Here is an 18,105-nt window from a genome sequence, read left to right on the forward strand (position 1 = left end):
TTGTCGCTTGGGCTGTTTAATTACTGCCATCTTAAAGGGAAGTGTAGGGGAGAGCTATCTCTGAGCCGTTTTGGAGATGACTTTTAATTACAGGCTTAGAGATGATCTACGGCCATAGCTCTGACTCTTTTTTTTTTTTTTCATTCTTGGGGCAGAGAATGGCTACATGGGAACAGGAGTGAGAATGCAAAAGAACCCGCCATAAATACATTGGCCAATGGAGCAGTCTGCAAACACAATCCCCCACCCAGACAGTCCGAGCAGTTTTGGGGCCAAGCCGCTCCGCTTTTATTGAGACAGAGTGTCCTGCCACAAGCTAATGTTAGTCTCTCTAAAAGACCCAGTGGAGTTTTAAAGCTGCTGTTTGTTGTTTGCATGGCTTGGCATTAAATAATCAGACAAGAAGTTGTCGGCGGTTCCCTTTTCCCCAGTGGACTGGAGCGAACTTTTAAAACGCAGTTTATGGAAGGGTAACCTTTCAGCAACGAATGCCCTGAAAAACAAAGTTTTCTCAAAGTTTTGATAAGTACTTTGAGTAAATTTTGGCAAATTATACTTTAGAAAATCACTACACATTGTTTTCGTGTGGTGTTGCCTTTATTACAGAATGCACTTTTGAGAACATGAGAGAATTGGAAAAGCAAACTCTTTCTAAAAGAGGTGTTGGTGAATATCATTTGAATTTTTCAGAGTAAACAAGAACAGTTTCTGCTCCGTTTAGCAAAATAACGCCTTTAAATTAAAATTGTTTAGAAAATAGTCATGAAATGACTGACTTGTTATTCATTTTGTCCATGATAACTTATCTCACTCAAATGCATATTATCCACAACATAAACGTAAACTTACATTTTGCAAAGACAATGAAGTAAATGCACAGGTATATGTATATACTGGCATTTGGTGACAGGCTATATTTTTCTCTTTCAGGTGTTTGTATGGCTGGCAGGGTCTGTACTGTGATAAATGCATCCCTCACCCGGGCTGTGTACACGGGACCTGCAATGAACCCTGGCAGTGCCTCTGTGAAACGAACTGGGGTGGGCAACTCTGTGACAAAGGTAAGCACACTTTCATTTTATTTATTCTGACTCTGTTTTGCTTTCTAACATTCATTACTAATACTGAATGTTCTTACCTCTCAGATCTAAACTACTGTGGAACTCACCAGCCGTGTCTGAATGGAGGAACATGCAGCAATACAGGGCCTGATAAGTACCATTGCTCTTGTGAAGACGGCTACTCTGGGGTCAACTGTGAACGAGGTGAGTCTGTCATGCTGTAGTGGTTCAGTCTGCAGATTTTGGACAAGAATGTCCACTTAGATCTGTCCGACTGATATTAAAAGCGGTTGAAAAGTGTTGTTATGTGCACTTTAGGGGTGGATTTATCTAAAATAGTTGATATTACAATAATAAACAAATTGGAAATGGCGATTCTTGCCATTCTTGTTAGTGAAACAAATTGTTGGCAGTACCATCTGAGGCTGATACTAATTGTTTTGTGCAGCAAAAATGACAGTATACTTTCTGAAGCGTACATTCCTTTTTCTTTGGTCCTGTCCCAAATGTCACACTACACATGCACTTACAGTCTTGTGGACTTGCAATGGCTGCCGTGTGCATGTGATTGTGAAGTCCACAAGACCAAAGGGTGTCCCATTTGTCATTTTAGGTTTCAGAAGGGTGTTTGCGTTCTATATGCATACATGATGCACACATTTGTAGAGCTGCACTGAAGCGAGCTCTGCAGCAGACTTCTACCCAGCAGCGTTACGTCATAGACAACGAGTGCTTAGGGTGACATTTGGGACAGGGCCTTTTTTTCATCATAGTTGTCATTCTCATTCTTGCCAGTCCATTTGAAGGCCTCCACTGTTGTATTTTGTATTTAAATATGGTATGTTTGAAGTTTGTAATGCTTGTAAAAAGCTCTAAATGAATTTTGATTTGAATTTAGAGTTGGTTCTGGTCATTAGGTTTAAGTTTCAGAGAAGGGGTTTCATCAAGAGTGTACTTGCTGTAGTAAAGAGTATAACTAATTGTCTTTGTCATTCTATTGGAACTGAATAACTAAAGCATAAAATTGTGATGTTTCGGTTAGTGCATGTTTTAAATATAATCAGAGTTGGACTGATGCACAAGAATCACTTCATTCACTGTCAGAAAAATTAGTATCTTTAGGGGGAAAACAGCTTGTGACTTGAGCAGTGCCCTTAAAGTTACCTATCTACCCCTAAAAGATGCATACTACTACCTTAGAGTAGTAACATGAACCGACATATATCATTAAAGGTACTACTTTGAACATTTTAGGGCTAAATAAGTTACAAAGTTGTCTTTTTGAGGATACTGCCCCAGTAACAAGCTGCTAAAGGTACATTTTTTTTTTTTTTTTTTTTTTCTGAGAGTGTGTTTATTGTAGCAGTATAAACCAAAAGATTTACCATCTTTCCCTGTTTATGACCCTGAAACATAATGACACTGTAGCTGCTTGAAACCTAATACAGCAGTTTAGAGATGTAGTCTTTCAGCCTGAATTTGATTGTCTCCTTTAATAAATCTTTACAGTCATTATGCGCTGCTTTCTGTGTTTCTGTTGGCACAAGTCCCTTTTATACACAGTGCCATTTTGCTATTGACACCAAGTGAAATTACTGCAGCAATGTCATTGTATTCTGGTATAACTATAGATGGGAAAGAGCGTAGGGAGCCTATGGGGATCAGATGATGTCAGAGCTCGGGCCTTAACTGTCTACAGTGTCAGGAAGGGCGCCCAGGTCTGCTAATCCTCTGTTATGATATGTGCTGCCAGTGGATCTCGTCTGTTTTGACAGTCAATGGCTGGATGGGTATAGTGATGAAATCTGCCAGATGGACCGTCATGGCTTTTTTCCCCTTCCCCATCCTCCTCTCGGATTCATATGATCCCCATTCAAGCCTTTAGGGTGGTGATAACCTCCTGGGGCAATGTGAAGAAATCTTTCCTATCCAAACCATTGGAGGAATCGTTCAGTCTTGAGCAGGGAGATAAAAGCTAAACTAACTGTTAAGTTAAAGGGGTCATTCACATGACTACAGTGTAAAGGTCAGATCAACATGCTCTGGTCACTATAGAGGTGGACTTGAGAGCACATTAGACCTATAGTTCACTCAAAAATGAAATCTGTGTCTTCATTTTACATATCCTGGGTTCACAAAGGCTGCATTTATTTGATCAAAAAACACAGTAAGATAGAAAAATTATGAAATGTTATTACAATTCAAAATAAATTTTACATTTTAAAATACATGCTGCTCACATATTATTGTACAGGGATGCAAACATGTCTGTTTTAATCCAAAATAGTTAATTTGTGTAGATCCAATGAGTTTTTAAAATGTTAATGTTTTTTTTTTATTTATTTAATTTACGGTACCATTAGTACCAACTCAGTTCTGTACCCGCTCTGGTTTCTAATTACAAAAAAGTTTTTAATTTATGTGTTTTTGCAGCATTGAGTATTGTAGCCAATCACAGGCATGTCTGTTGAAAGCAATGGCCAATCAGAGGTGTTTACAGTTTACTGTAGGTTAGTCAGAATGCGCTCGTTATCCATCAAAACACTGAACGAGTTTTTAAAGTTTACTGATTGTAGCACAGTTTGTGATGAATACAGTGTAATCAGACTTAAGCCATGAAAATGTTAAAAGTAACTGAAATAAACACACACATGTCAAAACATCTCCAGGGCCCAGAATACACCTCAGACGGTTAAGGCCAGTTCACACCAAGACCAATTTAATGCTGAAAAAGTATTAATTTATTAGCCTAAAATCGTTTCAAACCTATATGACTCTCTTTCTTCTGTGAATATATAATGATTATATGTCTTGACAAGAGAGCTGTATACTGTATGTTTGAAACTGCATACCGCAAACAAATGAGACTATGTGCTTGCATCCACAGCTGAACACGCCTGTCTGTCCAACCCATGTGCGAATGGAGGGACATGCAAGGAGACCAGTCAGGGTTACGAGTGTCAATGTGCAGTCGGCTGGAGCGGACCATCATGTGAAATAAGTAAGGTGGCACACAAATGTGCTTTTTACAGTAATTCAAACCAAAGATGTCAAGTTACCAAACAACACTGTGTGTCTAACCTGCTCTGTTCTATAGATGTGGACGACTGTACGCCCAACCCATGCAAACACGGAGGCACCTGTCAGGATTTGGTCAATGGCTTTAAATGTACCTGCCCTCCTCACTGGACCGGCAAAATGTGTCTGATTGGTGAGAGATTACTTTATTATTTGACTGTATTTTTCCCAAACATGTACATGCTTTTAAGTTACTCATAAAAATTATTTTCAAAGATGCCAATGAATGTGAGGACAAGCCATGTGTAAATGCCAAGTCATGCCACAATCTGATTGGTGGATATTTTTGCGAGTGTCTCCCTGGCTGGACGGGTCAGAATTGTGATATAAGTGAGTATAAAAATCTGATTTTCTTTTTAGCTCTGTATGTTTGCATAGATTTCTATCTGCATAGTTTACGGGTTATAAATTCAGACACATTTCTCTCATTTTTTAGACATAAATGACTGCCAGGGTCAGTGTTTGAATGGAGGAACTTGCAAGGTAGGAGATCTCCTGATTCAGACTTCACTTTTTGTTCAGACTTTTGGAGTCAAATTAATAAATTTATTCAGGATTGACGCATTAAATTGATCAAAAGTGACAGTAAAAACATTTATAAGATTAATATTTCAAATAAATGCTGTTTTTTTTTGACATTTCTATTCATTAAAGAATCCTGAAAAAATGATTCCACAAAATATAAAGCAGCACAACTGTTTTCAACATTGGTAATTAATATAAAAGTTTCTTGGGCACCAAATCAGCATATTAGAATGATTTCTGAAAGATCATGTGACGAGGATCAAGACTGGAGTAATGATGCTGAAAATTCTGCTTTGCCAGCACAAGAATAAATTACATTATAAAATATCAATAAATTATAAAATACAACACCAAACTTTTGAATGGTAGTGTCAAGATCTTCCCACTTAAGCAGGAAGGGGCTGGCATTTCAGACTGGCATGTAAAGCAGCCATGTTAAGGTAGTTATTTTGTACACGATGTTTAGATATGGGTTTATCTGAAACTGGATATAACGTTAACAAAGTGGAATGTACAGGTGTACTCAACTATATCCCCTATAATTGCTACTGAGTGCTCCAAACAAAACTCCCCAATCCCTTCAGATTTAATGCCATGAACCTCTCAAGCTTTGACAAATCCAGTGACTAGTTTGTCTTCAAAAGGGCTCATTGTAGAAGCCTGGAAACTGTAAACATCCAGAACAGGAAACATGAACAGTTCATGGGTGTGTTGTCTAAGACTGACATCTTGATACTACTCATTCTCAGAAGTGCTGTACGAAAAATGTAGGCCCTCTAAACAGAATAATAATTTTTGAGGGTTAGTGCCAGGAAAGTGTGTCTATGATTTTGGCAGAGAGATTATTTGACCTTCGTCACTTCAGTACACAGAGTTAACGTAGTTTTTTTTTTTTTTTTTCAGAAAAAAATTTAATGCTCGCTCTTTTCTTTAAAAGGATTTGGTGAACGGTTACCGCTGTCTTTGCCCTCCTGGCTACTCGGGGGAACACTGTGAGAAGGACGTGGATGAGTGCGCTAGCAGTCCCTGCCTGAACGGTGGTCGGTGTCAGGATGAAGCCAATGGATTTCAGTGCCTGTGTCCCGCTGGCTTCTCTGGTCAGCTGTGTCAGGTTAGAGAAACTCCTGTATCTTTTTAACAGTAACAGCATGTACTATATATTGACTATATATATATATTGTCCTCAAAAAACAAAAGCTTTATTTTAAAGGTGCCCTAGAACTTCTTTTTAAAAGATGTAATAAGTCTAAGGTGTCCCCTTAATGTGTCTGAAGTTTCAGCTCAAAATACCCCATAGATTTTTTTTCATAAATTTTTTTAACTGCCTATTTTGGGGCATTATTAACTATGTACCGATATATAGGTTGCAGCCCCTTTAAATTCCCGTGCTCTCCGCCCACGGAGCTCGTGCTTGCCTTAAACAGCATAAACACAGTTTACACATATAATATAACCCTCAAAATGGATCTTTACAAAGTGTTCGTCATGCATGCTGCATGCATGCTTCGGATCATGTGAGTATAGTATTTATTTGGATGTTTACATTTATTTCTGAATGAGTTTGAGGCTATGCTCCGTGGCTAACGGCTAATGCTACACTGTTGGAGAGATTTATAAAGAATGAAGTTGTGTTTATGCATTATACAGACTGCAAGTGTTTAAAAATGAAAATAGCAACGGCTCTCTTGTCTCCGTGAATACAGTAAGAAACTATGGTAACTTTAACCACATTTAACAGTACATTAGCAACATGCTAACGAAACATTTAGAAAGACAATTTACAAATATCACTAAAAATATCATGATATCATGGATCATGTCAGTTATTATTGTTCCATCTGTCATTTTTCACTGTTGTTCTTGCTTACCTAGTCTGATGATTCAGCTTTGCACATCCAGACGTCCTGCCCTTGTGTAATGCCTTTCATAATGTTGGAAACATGGGCTGGCATATGCAAATATTGGGGGTGTACATATTAATGATCCAGACTGTTACGTAACAGTCGGTGTTATGTTGAGATTCGCCTGTTCTTTGGAGGTCTTTTAAACAAATGCGATTTATATAAGAAGGAGGAAACAATGGAGTTTGAAACTCAATGTATGTCATTTCCATGTACTGAACTCTTGTTATTCAACTATGCCAAGATAAATTAAATTTTTAATTCAAGGGCACCTTTAAAATTATTCATAACAAATAAATAAATCTTGTACCAATACTGAGTCAGCCTCATATTATGTAATGCTAAAGCTAAAAATAACATTCAAAACACTTTTAAATTACTTTTAAATTAATGCATCCTGGTCGAATAAAAGTATTAATTTCTTTAAAAAAAACTTTCTCAACCCAAATTTTGAAACAGTAGTGTATACCTTCATCCACCCAGCTCTAGTTGTACCCCAAAGAAAGACCGAGACAAAGAAAGAAGGGCTAGGTTTGAGACAGGCAGGGTTTGGCTAGCTCTTTAAAATATTCTTCTATTTGTTTTTATTCTCCTGAGCGTTTTGGTACGCTTTTTCCTGGCAGACGCCGTGTCGAGGCTGTTGAGGGTTGCTCTGTTTTCTAAGAATCCAAAAATGCCTGGATATCATTTTCCCCTCATCATTGAGCTCTCTTTTCTCCTCTTGTAAATCTTTCTCCGGTATAGCTGGATATCGATTACTGCCAGCCCAACCCATGTCAGAACGGGGCGCAGTGTTTCAACCTGGCCTCGGACTACTTCTGCAAATGCCCCGATGACTACGAGGGTAAAAACTGCTCTCACCTGAAGGACCATTGTCGAACCACATCATGCCAAGGTGAGAAATCTCAGTCTCCGGGACGGATCCTGTCTCAGTATCTCTTTGTAAAGCGCCTCTGAAACCCATAGTAAGCTGATCTACCAGTTGCATGCCATTGTTCAGCTGCTGAGTAAAACGAGATTACAGGCCCGTGGACTCTCCCACCACCTTCAGGGGGAAAGATGAGAAAAAAGAACTCATATTTTGTTACATGAGGCTTTTTCAGCCCATACTGAGCTATTTGACAGTAACCTCTCTGGACACACAGCTCACATACACACAGTCTCTCAAACACTTTCCCCATTCCCAAATCCTCCTGAACATTTGCCAGCTTCTTAACAGCTCTGTGTGTGTTCTCCGTGGTTATGACTTGGTGGGATTCTCTGCCTTGGATGTTTTAAAATGTGTGTGTGTGTGTGTTTGAGGAGAGGCAAACCCCACAGCTAGATAAGCCCATCAGGTTTCTTTTTGAGCAGAATCAGGGCTTATGTGCATTAGAAGGCCTCCTCATACACTCTTTCTGCAAAAGCAGATGTAAAAACGGGATTTGCTTTGTAAAGTGAACCAAAAAAATATCCAAATAAATTGCCTGGATAAGTGGAAGAATGGGTAGTGCACACGCTTTGATAGATTTTGTGTTATTTGATGTTGGTCTGCAAAGAACCCAGAGATTTAACAGCTGGATTTTGTTCTTTCATTGAAACCTTAACAGTGATTGACAGCTGCACTGTTGCCGTGGCATCCAACAGTACGCCGGATGGGCTGCGATATATCTCCTCAAATGTCTGTGGCCCTCACGGACGCTGCAGAAGCCAGGCTGGAGGCCAGTTTACCTGCGAGTGTCAGGAAGGTTTCAGAGGCACCTACTGCCATGAAAGTAAGACTGAACATATTATTCTGGATATAATAATATGAACATATTATTGGATTATAGGGATGGACTATTTTGTCTAATTAAATTAAATATAAGACAAAAAATATATTAAAAAAGTGATTTCAGGCATCATTACAACATTACAGTGACAATTGCATGCACAATTAAATATCCAATGCTGGCTATTAAGCAACAGGAAACAACATATTTTGCACTCTTACTGGATTATTCACATGGTCTCAGATGATCCCTAAATTATATGGCGTCTATGGTCATTTTTCAGATATAAATGACTGTGAAAGTAACCCATGTCGCAACGGTGGAACTTGCATCGATAAGGTGAACGTTTATCAGTGCATTTGTGCTGACGGTTGGGAAGGAGTTCACTGCGAAATCAGTAAGTTCACTTGAATAGATTTTTCTTTGCTTAAACTAAATGTTTGTTCTTCTTGGAGTGTATTTTCTCATTCTTTTCTCCCCATTTTTTTAGACATAGATGACTGCAGCTTGAACCCCTGCCTGAACAAGGGAGCATGTCAAGACCTGGTGAACGATTTCTACTGCGAATGTAGAAATGGCTGGAAGGGAAAAACCTGCCACTCCCGTACGAAACACTATTTTTATGACCCACCCAGTTTGTTGAGTTTTTGTTTGTGTGCTAGCATGTATGCATGGAGTTAAAAATACTATTGGATCAACTGTAATTTCAGGTGATAGCCAATGTGACGAAGCCACATGCAACAATGGAGGTACATGCCATGATGAAGGCGACATCTTCAAATGCAGGTGCTCACCTGGCTGGGAAGGTGCCACATGTAACATAGGTCAGTTTGGGTGATGCACCTTTACTTTGTCTCTCCTTCTTTAGAATATGATACAGCTCATGTACATATGGCCTTAACAAAAATACAGCAAATCGCACAAAACCCTGTGCCATGCTTCCTGCTGGATTTGTCAAGTCATACTTTTACATGAAAATGCACTTTGGCCTACAAGCTACATCTGTACAGCAAATCATTTGGTACATATTTGCTGCAAGTATTTTTTGCAAGTGCTTCAGAACCTTTCGTATCGCTCCTTTCTAGAATGTTATGGCCATTTAAATTTCCAAAACTTAATATGATTCTAGCTTACAGATTGGATTCTCACTCTATTTCTAATAAAGTGTTGGCAGTAATTTGCTTCAAATAGCACGGTGTGTAAAATAACACCTTCACATTTTGGGACGAACATTTTTCCACAAATTTGTTCGATGCAGAAATAATCGCCGGCTCCAATTCTTTGATGGGAAATTCAGTTGGAACGAGCCTTGGGAAATGTTATACTTGGTAATACTTCAAGATGTAGCGGGTCTGTTTTAAGTGTGGCAGTCTTGTTGTGGTTGCAGTCGTGTTGATCTGTTCAGTTCAAAGGGTTCTGACCTCTCTTGTGGTTCCTCTGCAGCCAAGAACAGCAGCTGTCTGCCCAACCCATGTGAGAACGGAGGCACCTGTGTGGTCAACGGCGACTCCTTCAATTGCGTCTGCAAGGAAGGCTGGGAAGGATCCACCTGCACCGAGAGTGAGTAGTGCTTCCTGTGACCGATAGCTGCAGTGTAACTTCCTAGGTAGATTTAAAGTGGAAGAGGGAGTCATTTTACTCATAAAAGTACATTTTTCAACCCTCGTTTAGTCTGAAAATAAAGCAAGGATTCATTTCCCTGGCTTTGTCTTGCTCGTTCTTTTCCATTCTCTTTCTCTAAACCCACCTCACCCTGGCTGGACATTGTCGGCTGCTGCCAGCTATGAAGGGAAAAATTTAAATGAGGGAAAGTGGAGACAGATGTCCCCCCCTCCCTCCCTCCCTCCTCAAGCCCACCACCTCTCCTCTACTTCTCTTTTTTTTTTCCTCTTGATGTGCCTTTCTCATGTATTGTTGTACACCTCTCAATCTGTGAGAACGGAGAAATCTGGAGTCCTTAAAAATTGAGAGAAGAAAAGCTGGAGAGAGCGAGTCAGTTAGCAACCGAGTAATCAGCGACTTTGCCAAGCTGGACGCCCACGCGAGAACGCAGACGCACGCGCACACCGACACAAGCTCTGACATGTTCACTGTTGTGTTCGTTCTTATGTGCTCACATGGGTGTGAAGTGTAACAAACCCTCCTCTCTCTCTCTCTCTCTTTCAGATACCAACGACTGCAACCCACACCCATGGTAAGTCCTGGCAAAACATTTACACACACAGCCTGCCGCTGTAAACAGGCCCGTACAGCTGTGCCGCACTTTCTCACACTCTCTCACAGTGCTGGGAAACAGGCACTCCCATAGCTTCTGTCATTCCAAGGGTGCGTTAAGCTTGCTGTCTATTGTGCTTTTGACATCGTGGTTCATCTGCTCGAGAAGTTGTCTGAGCAAGATTGTGAGTTGTCAGAGTTCACAATAACAAAACATATGCCAGCAAATCTATTAGCATAAGCTTGATAAGGATTTTGTGTTATTTCGAAACGGGGTCCTTCTTGTTAAACACCTGCAAATAGCGAGTGCAATGATCAAATTAACTTATGATAATTGGATTCACCTGTTTTTTTACATAGTCGTTGTAAAAGCTGCATGTCAATATGCCAGCTATTACTCTGCTTTGGCGCTTGGCGAGTGCTACTTTTGGACCCTGTTTAAAGTGTTGTAATGATGGCTGAATTGAACTGCGCCTGACCCTCCGTCTTTCTCTCTCCACAGCTACAACAGCGGGACGTGTGTGGATGGTGAAAACTGGTACCGTTGCGAGTGTGCTCCCGGTTTCGCTGGGCCAGACTGTCGCATAAGTGAGTTTTAGATGACGCCTGATCTTCTTGGCTGTCAGCCCTGTTAATGTGCAACACATCTCTTCAAAAACAAACAGAGCTGGAGCGAAATGCACAGTCTAGCCATCCAATTAGCCAGCCCTCTGGGCAGAATGCCAACGACACAGCAAGCACCGTCCATGCATTCTGCAGCGCTGATGTTCACGGCCCCTCGGGAGAAACTTTTCTCGCAGTGACCGAAAGCCAATCAGCCTGGTTATCCAGCACTGATTACAGAGCTCGTTTTTCTTTGAAAAGCTTTCATCTGGCTGCACAAGACATACCTCAGGCTTTACTGTTTGATGCATCCAAACCTGCAAATGAGCTCATGACGTTGCTGTCAGCTGAGCTCAAGATGATATAGTCCATCAGGATAGGGTGTTCAGTCAAACTTGTCTCAATCAAAATTCTCACTTAAAGCAGAACTAAGTAACTTTTTTACCTTCATAAATAGTTTAAGTCCTTACAATGGTTAATTTACTTGTAGTGGTGTGTTTGAAGCGTGCACTGTGTTTGTGGCACATCTACGCCAGAAAACAGCACTTGCAAGTTGAGCTGCGCCGACCCGACACAATCTCGCTTCACGTTCACGCGAGAGTGACAAAATGCTTTATGGTAATTCAAAAACAATGATTATATTGTGACTTTATAAGACAATTTAGAAAATTACCCACCTCCATTGAGATTTCTTGTACTGTATTTGCAAAACTACTGCGCTGGTGAGCGTTGTAGTCGTTGTATTCCAGAGCTGTGCTTGGAGTATTTACGACAGTGTGATTCACTGAAGGAACCTGTAGGGGGAGCTTCGCAAATCTTACTGACTTCCGCTTTAACATCCTTAAAACGATGTATATTATCCTCATAAGCAAGATTGTATGACAATTTTGTCTTGAAACAATCTATAATTCAAGATATTCTTGGAAAACAAGCCTTTAATATTGTTAGCAGTCTTGGTTATTAGGTAAATTTATATATTTGTAACAATATTTCAGTATTTTTCTTGGGATACAAGACTGTACCTGTTGCTATCCATGCTATTGGAATGCTTTAAGGACATTCAGAGCCTGATTTCTAACAAGATTCTCTTTATTCTTTCAGATATAAACGAGTGTCAGTCTTCTCCCTGTGCATTTGGCTCGACCTGCGTAGATGAAATCAATGGTTACCGCTGCCTTTGCCCACCTGGAAGATCAGGACCAGAGTGTCAAGAAGGTGAGAGTCATATAAGCTTGTGTAAACTGGCAACCAACTGCATAACTACCAACCTCACCTGTCCCCTCAGGAGACCATAAATTCTTCTTGAAAAGAAAACCAACACTCGCACCTCTAAAACCCTTAATTTCCAAAGCAATAACTTAACCCTGTTAAGTTGTCAAAAAAAAAAATCTCATCAATATTTGACTTTGGGCTGCACAATTTTTCACTCAAAAAGATCAAACCTCTTTCTTGCCATGTCATAATCTTCTGTTGTTGTCAATCACAGTCATTGGGAGAACCTGTATGGCTAATGGACAAGTAACTGCTGATGGCAGCAAATGGGAGGAAAACTGCAACCTTTGCCAATGTCAAAATGGAAGGATTCATTGCACCATGGTAACTTAGCTGCCACTTCATCATATTCTAGAGGCATTTGTAATATTTCTCTTAATTATGCCAACAAAATGCATATTGTTTGGCTCTTTTTTTGTGTAGATGTGGTGTGGACCAAAGTCATGCCGGGCAGGAAAGACCAGAGGTGGGTGTCCTGCTGGCCAATCCTGTGTTCCCATCAAGGAAGAGCACTGCTTCGTCAAACCCTGTCCTAGTCTGGGAGAGTGCTGGCCTCCTGCGCCCCCTCCACCCTCCAAATGCCACGCCAGCTTCTCTTACCAAGACGACAGCTGCGCCAACATCACGTTCACCTTTAACAAGGAGAACATGCCTCAAGTGAGTTATACTTTTTAGAGGAGAGCGATTGAATTATGAGCTTTTGAGCTGTTTTCCCCCCCTTCTCCAAATATCTCCTCCACCCTTCTCTAATTCGGTGGAGAACCGAGAGCGCAGTGAGGCGTGAAAGATCAGGTTCTCTTCATCTAGGAGACAACGTTCCTCGTGGGTGAAGTTTTCCAGGCTAGTTGGATTCTCACAAGCTTTGTTGTCATATCCAAACACTTTTTCTTCAGATGAAAAAAAAACGCAAGAAATACATCTTGTACAATAAGCCCTGGCTTGGTATCCCTTTGGCATTCCTGAGCTAATATCCCATAACGGTTTAATACTTAGGCAGTCACTGTATGAGAACAGAGTTTGAGAAACACTGCTGGCGGCTGCCTACCAGCCAGTCTGAATTGTTGAACGAGAGACAAGTGAGTGCAACAAAGGACAGTGACGAGCATAAAAAAAAAAACCATAGTTCTCCTTCTAATGTGCTACAGAAACAAGGGAGGGGTGTATAGGATTAATATTTGATAAGGGAAGAACCTTACCGTCTTTGTCTCTTTTTTTTTACTTCCAACCGACCGAATCTTTCATTTTGTTCTTTTCGCCCTGCCCACAATGTCTGCTTTGCTATGGGAGATGAAGCTAAAAACCGAGGAGCAGTCTTGGGGATTTGGATGCATATTGCAGTAATTATTTACTTGGAATGGGTTTTAATATGGACAAACTCATAATAGATCCTTCTATTCTGACAGGGCTTGAGTGTGGAACATGTATGTAATGAGCTGAGGCACTGGTACCTGCTGAAGAACCTCACGGCAGAGTATGCTGTGTCCATCACCTGTGAGCCATCTTCTTCAGCTAGCAACGAGATTCACGTTAGCATCGTAAGTAACATTTTTCAAAAGAATTCAATGGTTCTAACATTACATTTAAAGATGTTCCTTTAGCTCTAACACAAGTTTCTAGTTTTCTGGAAGACCTTGCTGGTTCAGATGTCTTTAATTAAAGTTGCAACTAAACTCGTCAGGAAGGTGGACACCCCTTGTTTAAAGGAATAGTTTAATCAAAAATTAGAATTCATGTCGTTCCAAACCTGTATGATTCCTTTCTTCTCTGGAACACATTGAAAGTCAGTAGGGTCCAGAAAGAGTTGTTTTGGACCCCACTGACTTCCATTTTTAAAATTATTTTAATGAAGGCAGAATTTGTCGAAAAGAACATTTTTATGATATTAATGAGTCTTTTTTTTTTTTTTTGCGCAGTCCACAGAAGAACCCAGGTTGGACAGGAGCCCTATTAAAGACATTACAGTTCAAATCATTGACTTGGTGAGCAAGCAGAATGGTAACAGCACTATCATCAAAGCCATCACTGGCGTACGGGTTCACCAGACACCAAGCCCCAAAACTGGTAAGCACCTCTCCATTATACTGGACATTGGGTCCATCTTTGCTGAAAGTAGTCAAAAATCAAAGTATTAAGGTTTCCACTGTCGAGGCCAGTCTTGTTGAACTGTCTGTCCTTGGTCTGTCTTGCTTGAGCAATGTTAAACTGTCAAAAGAAGCTTTAAGTCATTGAAGCCATGGAATGTTACATCAGCTCTGCCAGTTGGATGGAACTTCAGTTAGACATCAGGGCCCGCTTTATGCATGCTGTTCATCAAAAATGGCGTCCGATGTTTCTGCCAAGCTGCTTAGTCTCTTCCTCACTTAAGAAACCTTTAAAACATGTGCGCCAGGCTCTGTAGATTGGGCCAAGGGACCGGGTATAAACAGGGTATGTCTTGTCCAAAATAGGAAAATGTTGCTGTTAAATTGATGTGTGGATTATTTTTTCCTACACTATTTCCATTTCCAAATGTTCACCAGTAAATAGGAATAAAATATGCAGCAGCTCTTCTTGAGACAAGTTTCCATTGTAGTCTAGAAGCAGGTCAATGACACTTTTTTTTTTTTTTGTCCAGATGTATTAATTTATTCAAAAGTGCATTAAAAATCATAGATAGATAGTGATTTGCAACCACATCTTCTATGATGAGCATGTTTCTTAATTCTGTCCTGATATCACGATGAAGAAAAGTCCAGATTTAAAAAAGAATTAAATGTTTGAAAAGAAAACCTCAAGTAGTTTGGCGTAATTTACATGTATGCATTTGGCTCTGGGAATCAAACGCATGACCTTGGCATTGCAAGTGCCATGCTTTACTTTTTGAGCTACAGAACTACCTTTTATTATTAATCTTAAAGAACAAAAAAAAATGTTAAAAAAAATATTTATCAAAACTTTTATCCACCACAACAAACCAGCAAACAACAAAGCTATAGTGTACCCAACATGCAAAAGAAAGAAAAGAAAAAAAGACACATATCATATTGACATATTGACGCTGCAGACCCTAATGACTCTATCAAGGTCAATGTCTCTTTCAATCATCAGATTCATGCGCTCTAGAAAGTTTCATCTTTGTCCTGTGTCTGTGCTATATGTCTCTGTAAGTTACGACCGATAAAAATGTCTTTGTATTCTTTTAAACTATTGTTGCGGCCATCTCATAACCCCCTCACACAAGTGCTTGTCAGTGCGCTCCAGTATTTTGTTGTTGTCGTTACGTCTCTTTTGTCGAGTTTTCTACTGTGAAACAATGGCCTTGGCCAGTGTTGCCACCTTGTGGAATAACTGATTAGTGCAAGACAAATTCAATGCGAATAAGCGAACCGCCGAAATTGGGCGACGTGCGTACTACTCTGGTGAGGAAATCTGCGTCACGCATGCTGTACGTGGACCCTAGCATAAAAACTGAAGTATACTTTGGGCTTTAATAGTTACACCACTCGACTTTTTTTTTTTTTTTCTTCATTAAATAAGATTTTCATTGGTATGAACATTTTTCAAAACTAAAAGAAACCTACATGAATACATTTTTAAAAAATATATTTAAAAAAGATTTGTCATTCTCCTGAACACCAGCTAACTGTCCCTCTGGTTCTTCTACTCTAGACTACTTGGTTCCTCTGCTCAGTTCCATCTTCATCGTGCTCTGGATCCTCGCCCTGGCCTCGGCCTTCCTGTGGTGCATTCACCGCCGACGAAAACAGAACACCCACGGCAACACGACTACCTCAGCAACAGAGGACAATACCACCAATAACGTGCGCGAGCAGCTCAACCAAATCAAAAACCCCATCGAGAAACATGCGGCCCACGGCGTGGCCATAAAAGATTACGAGGGGAAGAACTCCATCATTGCCAAAATTAGGACGCATAACTCTGAGGTGGAGGAAGAGGAGATGGACAAACACCTGCAGAAAGCGCGCTTCACCAAGCAGCCGGCCTACACGCTGGTGGAGCGGGAGGAGCGCGCGCCCAACAAAAACCCAAATTGGACTAACAAACAAGACAACAGAGACTTGGAGACGGCACAGAGCTTAAACAGGATGGAGTATATCGTATAGCAGGCAGCTGTGTTGCCGTGCGACCGAACCCCTGTTGCACTTACCGGTCACTTGGCAGGGTCTCGGGGGTGGGGGTTGTGCTTCTTAAAACTGTTGCGTCATGTTCTGGACTCCAAGGCTGTTATTTGCCTAGAATCCTGTGTTAATTTAAGTTTCGACAAGCTGGCTTCACACTGGCAATTGATAGTTGCTGTGGACGGCTAGAAAACCCAAATGCTGCGTTTCGCATCCAGTGTTTTCCTTTGTAAAAGAGAAAAGAAAAAAAAAAGTAAAACAAGAAAACGTACACATTTCAAATGTCTATATTTTTGTGGATACGTTTGAGTATCTCAATGAGTCTGAAAAGTTTGCATAGTGTTTGCAAATAGTGTTATTTTCGTTCATAATGACAATGCTCTCACAGCTAAAGTAGTTGTTTCTTCCTTATCCAGCGGCTGTGTGGAAACTCTCTAGTTGGTTTTATTTCTAGTTCTGAACTGAAAGTGCCTTCACAGCTACGCACCACAGCAATTGTCGAAAATGAGTATAAAAAGAAAAAAAGAAAGAGCAAAAAAATTATTTATTATTTTTCTTTTCTTGGGGAGGGATAGGTCGGTCAGCATTTTGCTGCCAATATGAAGAATTGTCAATTTAGTGTAGATATGTATATTTTTTTTAATTAATCACTGTGTATATTTGATTTATTAACTTAATAATCAAGAGCCTTAAAATATCATTCCTTTTTATTTATATGTCCTGTCTAGTTTTGAAGGTTTTGATAGCTTTGATAGGTTTTGAAGCCTATAGCTTTGTTCGGACGACATTTGTTTCATGTTTCACAATACCAAAATTTCAAAGAGGAAAAAAAGCAGTCTATTTTTTAGGAAACAAGACGGGCATTTGTGTGCCTGAGAATTTTCTTTTTTCTTTTTATACATTGTCAGATATTTCAATATTTGTATTTTGCCAACTCTTGCTTGCTCAATGCAGGTGATATCATCATCATCATCATCATGGCTGCTTTTTGTTTGGATACTTGTTGGCACACATTGCTTGCCACAGATGAAAAAGAAAAAAATAAATCATTAAAAAAAAATAAAATAAAAGGGAACACGAGTCTTTTAGTTGCTTGTTGGTAAACCTGATTCACACAAATCATTTCTCCTCAGCTTCGGTTTGCAGTATGTCATAAGCTAGGCTGTGAATACTTGAACAGTAGGGGGCCAATGGAAACACTGTAGATGACTGCCTTGCTTTCAGGAGTCCATTTCTATTGCTGTGCACATGTAGTGTTCTTTTCGTAATTCTTTTATATTGAGGCTCTCTAAAACACCAAACCGACATGCTTATCACATTTGTAAATTCTATGAGATCATGGCAATATTCAATGTTCATATTTGACCTTATTGTAAATTTGTTTTTGTTTCTTTTTTAGTTTGTTCCTGGCAATATTTTTGAATGTTATATTTATTAAACATTTTGTATAAAAGGAAAATTAAATGTTTGTTTTCGATTTGTGCTCCATTGTGCTGCTTTGGGAGAAGCTGAATCCTCTGTTACGCTGACGTAATATTACGTAAACCACGAGGCCTGTCTAAATGCGTTTAAATGATGTAGC

The 18,105-nt window shown here is 40.0% G+C and overlaps 1 protein-coding gene across 1 annotated transcript in view; it reads left to right on the forward strand.

The window, feature by feature from the left end:
* Positions 1 to 17,954, forward strand: part of jag1b (jagged canonical Notch ligand 1b) — a 33,285-nt gene extending 15,331 nt beyond the window's left edge. Inside the window, exons 6-26 of the mRNA XM_067386598.1 lie at positions 931 to 1,061; positions 1,146 to 1,265; positions 3,949 to 4,062; positions 4,159 to 4,272; positions 4,356 to 4,469; positions 4,576 to 4,622; positions 5,602 to 5,775; positions 7,310 to 7,460; positions 8,155 to 8,319; positions 8,600 to 8,713; positions 8,807 to 8,920; positions 9,027 to 9,140; positions 9,760 to 9,876; positions 10,483 to 10,510; positions 11,033 to 11,118; positions 12,235 to 12,348; positions 12,620 to 12,729; positions 12,829 to 13,062; positions 13,809 to 13,940; positions 14,319 to 14,466; positions 16,054 to 17,954. Coding sequence (XP_067242699.1) covers positions 931 to 1,061; positions 1,146 to 1,265; positions 3,949 to 4,062; positions 4,159 to 4,272; positions 4,356 to 4,469; positions 4,576 to 4,622; positions 5,602 to 5,775; positions 7,310 to 7,460; positions 8,155 to 8,319; positions 8,600 to 8,713; positions 8,807 to 8,920; positions 9,027 to 9,140; positions 9,760 to 9,876; positions 10,483 to 10,510; positions 11,033 to 11,118; positions 12,235 to 12,348; positions 12,620 to 12,729; positions 12,829 to 13,062; positions 13,809 to 13,940; positions 14,319 to 14,466; positions 16,054 to 16,508 — 2,896 coding nt within the window. The 3' untranslated portion in view covers positions 16,509 to 17,954. The remainder of the gene's footprint in view (positions 1 to 930; positions 1,062 to 1,145; positions 1,266 to 3,948; positions 4,063 to 4,158; positions 4,273 to 4,355; positions 4,470 to 4,575; positions 4,623 to 5,601; positions 5,776 to 7,309; positions 7,461 to 8,154; positions 8,320 to 8,599; positions 8,714 to 8,806; positions 8,921 to 9,026; positions 9,141 to 9,759; positions 9,877 to 10,482; positions 10,511 to 11,032; positions 11,119 to 12,234; positions 12,349 to 12,619; positions 12,730 to 12,828; positions 13,063 to 13,808; positions 13,941 to 14,318; positions 14,467 to 16,053) is intronic.
* Positions 17,955 to 18,105: the final 151 nt, after the last annotated feature.

The sequence above is a fragment of the Chanodichthys erythropterus genome, chromosome 5 (genome assembly GCF_024489055.1).
Source record: "Chanodichthys erythropterus isolate Z2021 chromosome 5, ASM2448905v1, whole genome shotgun sequence".
In the NCBI taxonomy this organism is placed as follows: Eukaryota; Metazoa; Chordata; class Actinopteri; order Cypriniformes; family Xenocyprididae; genus Chanodichthys; species Chanodichthys erythropterus.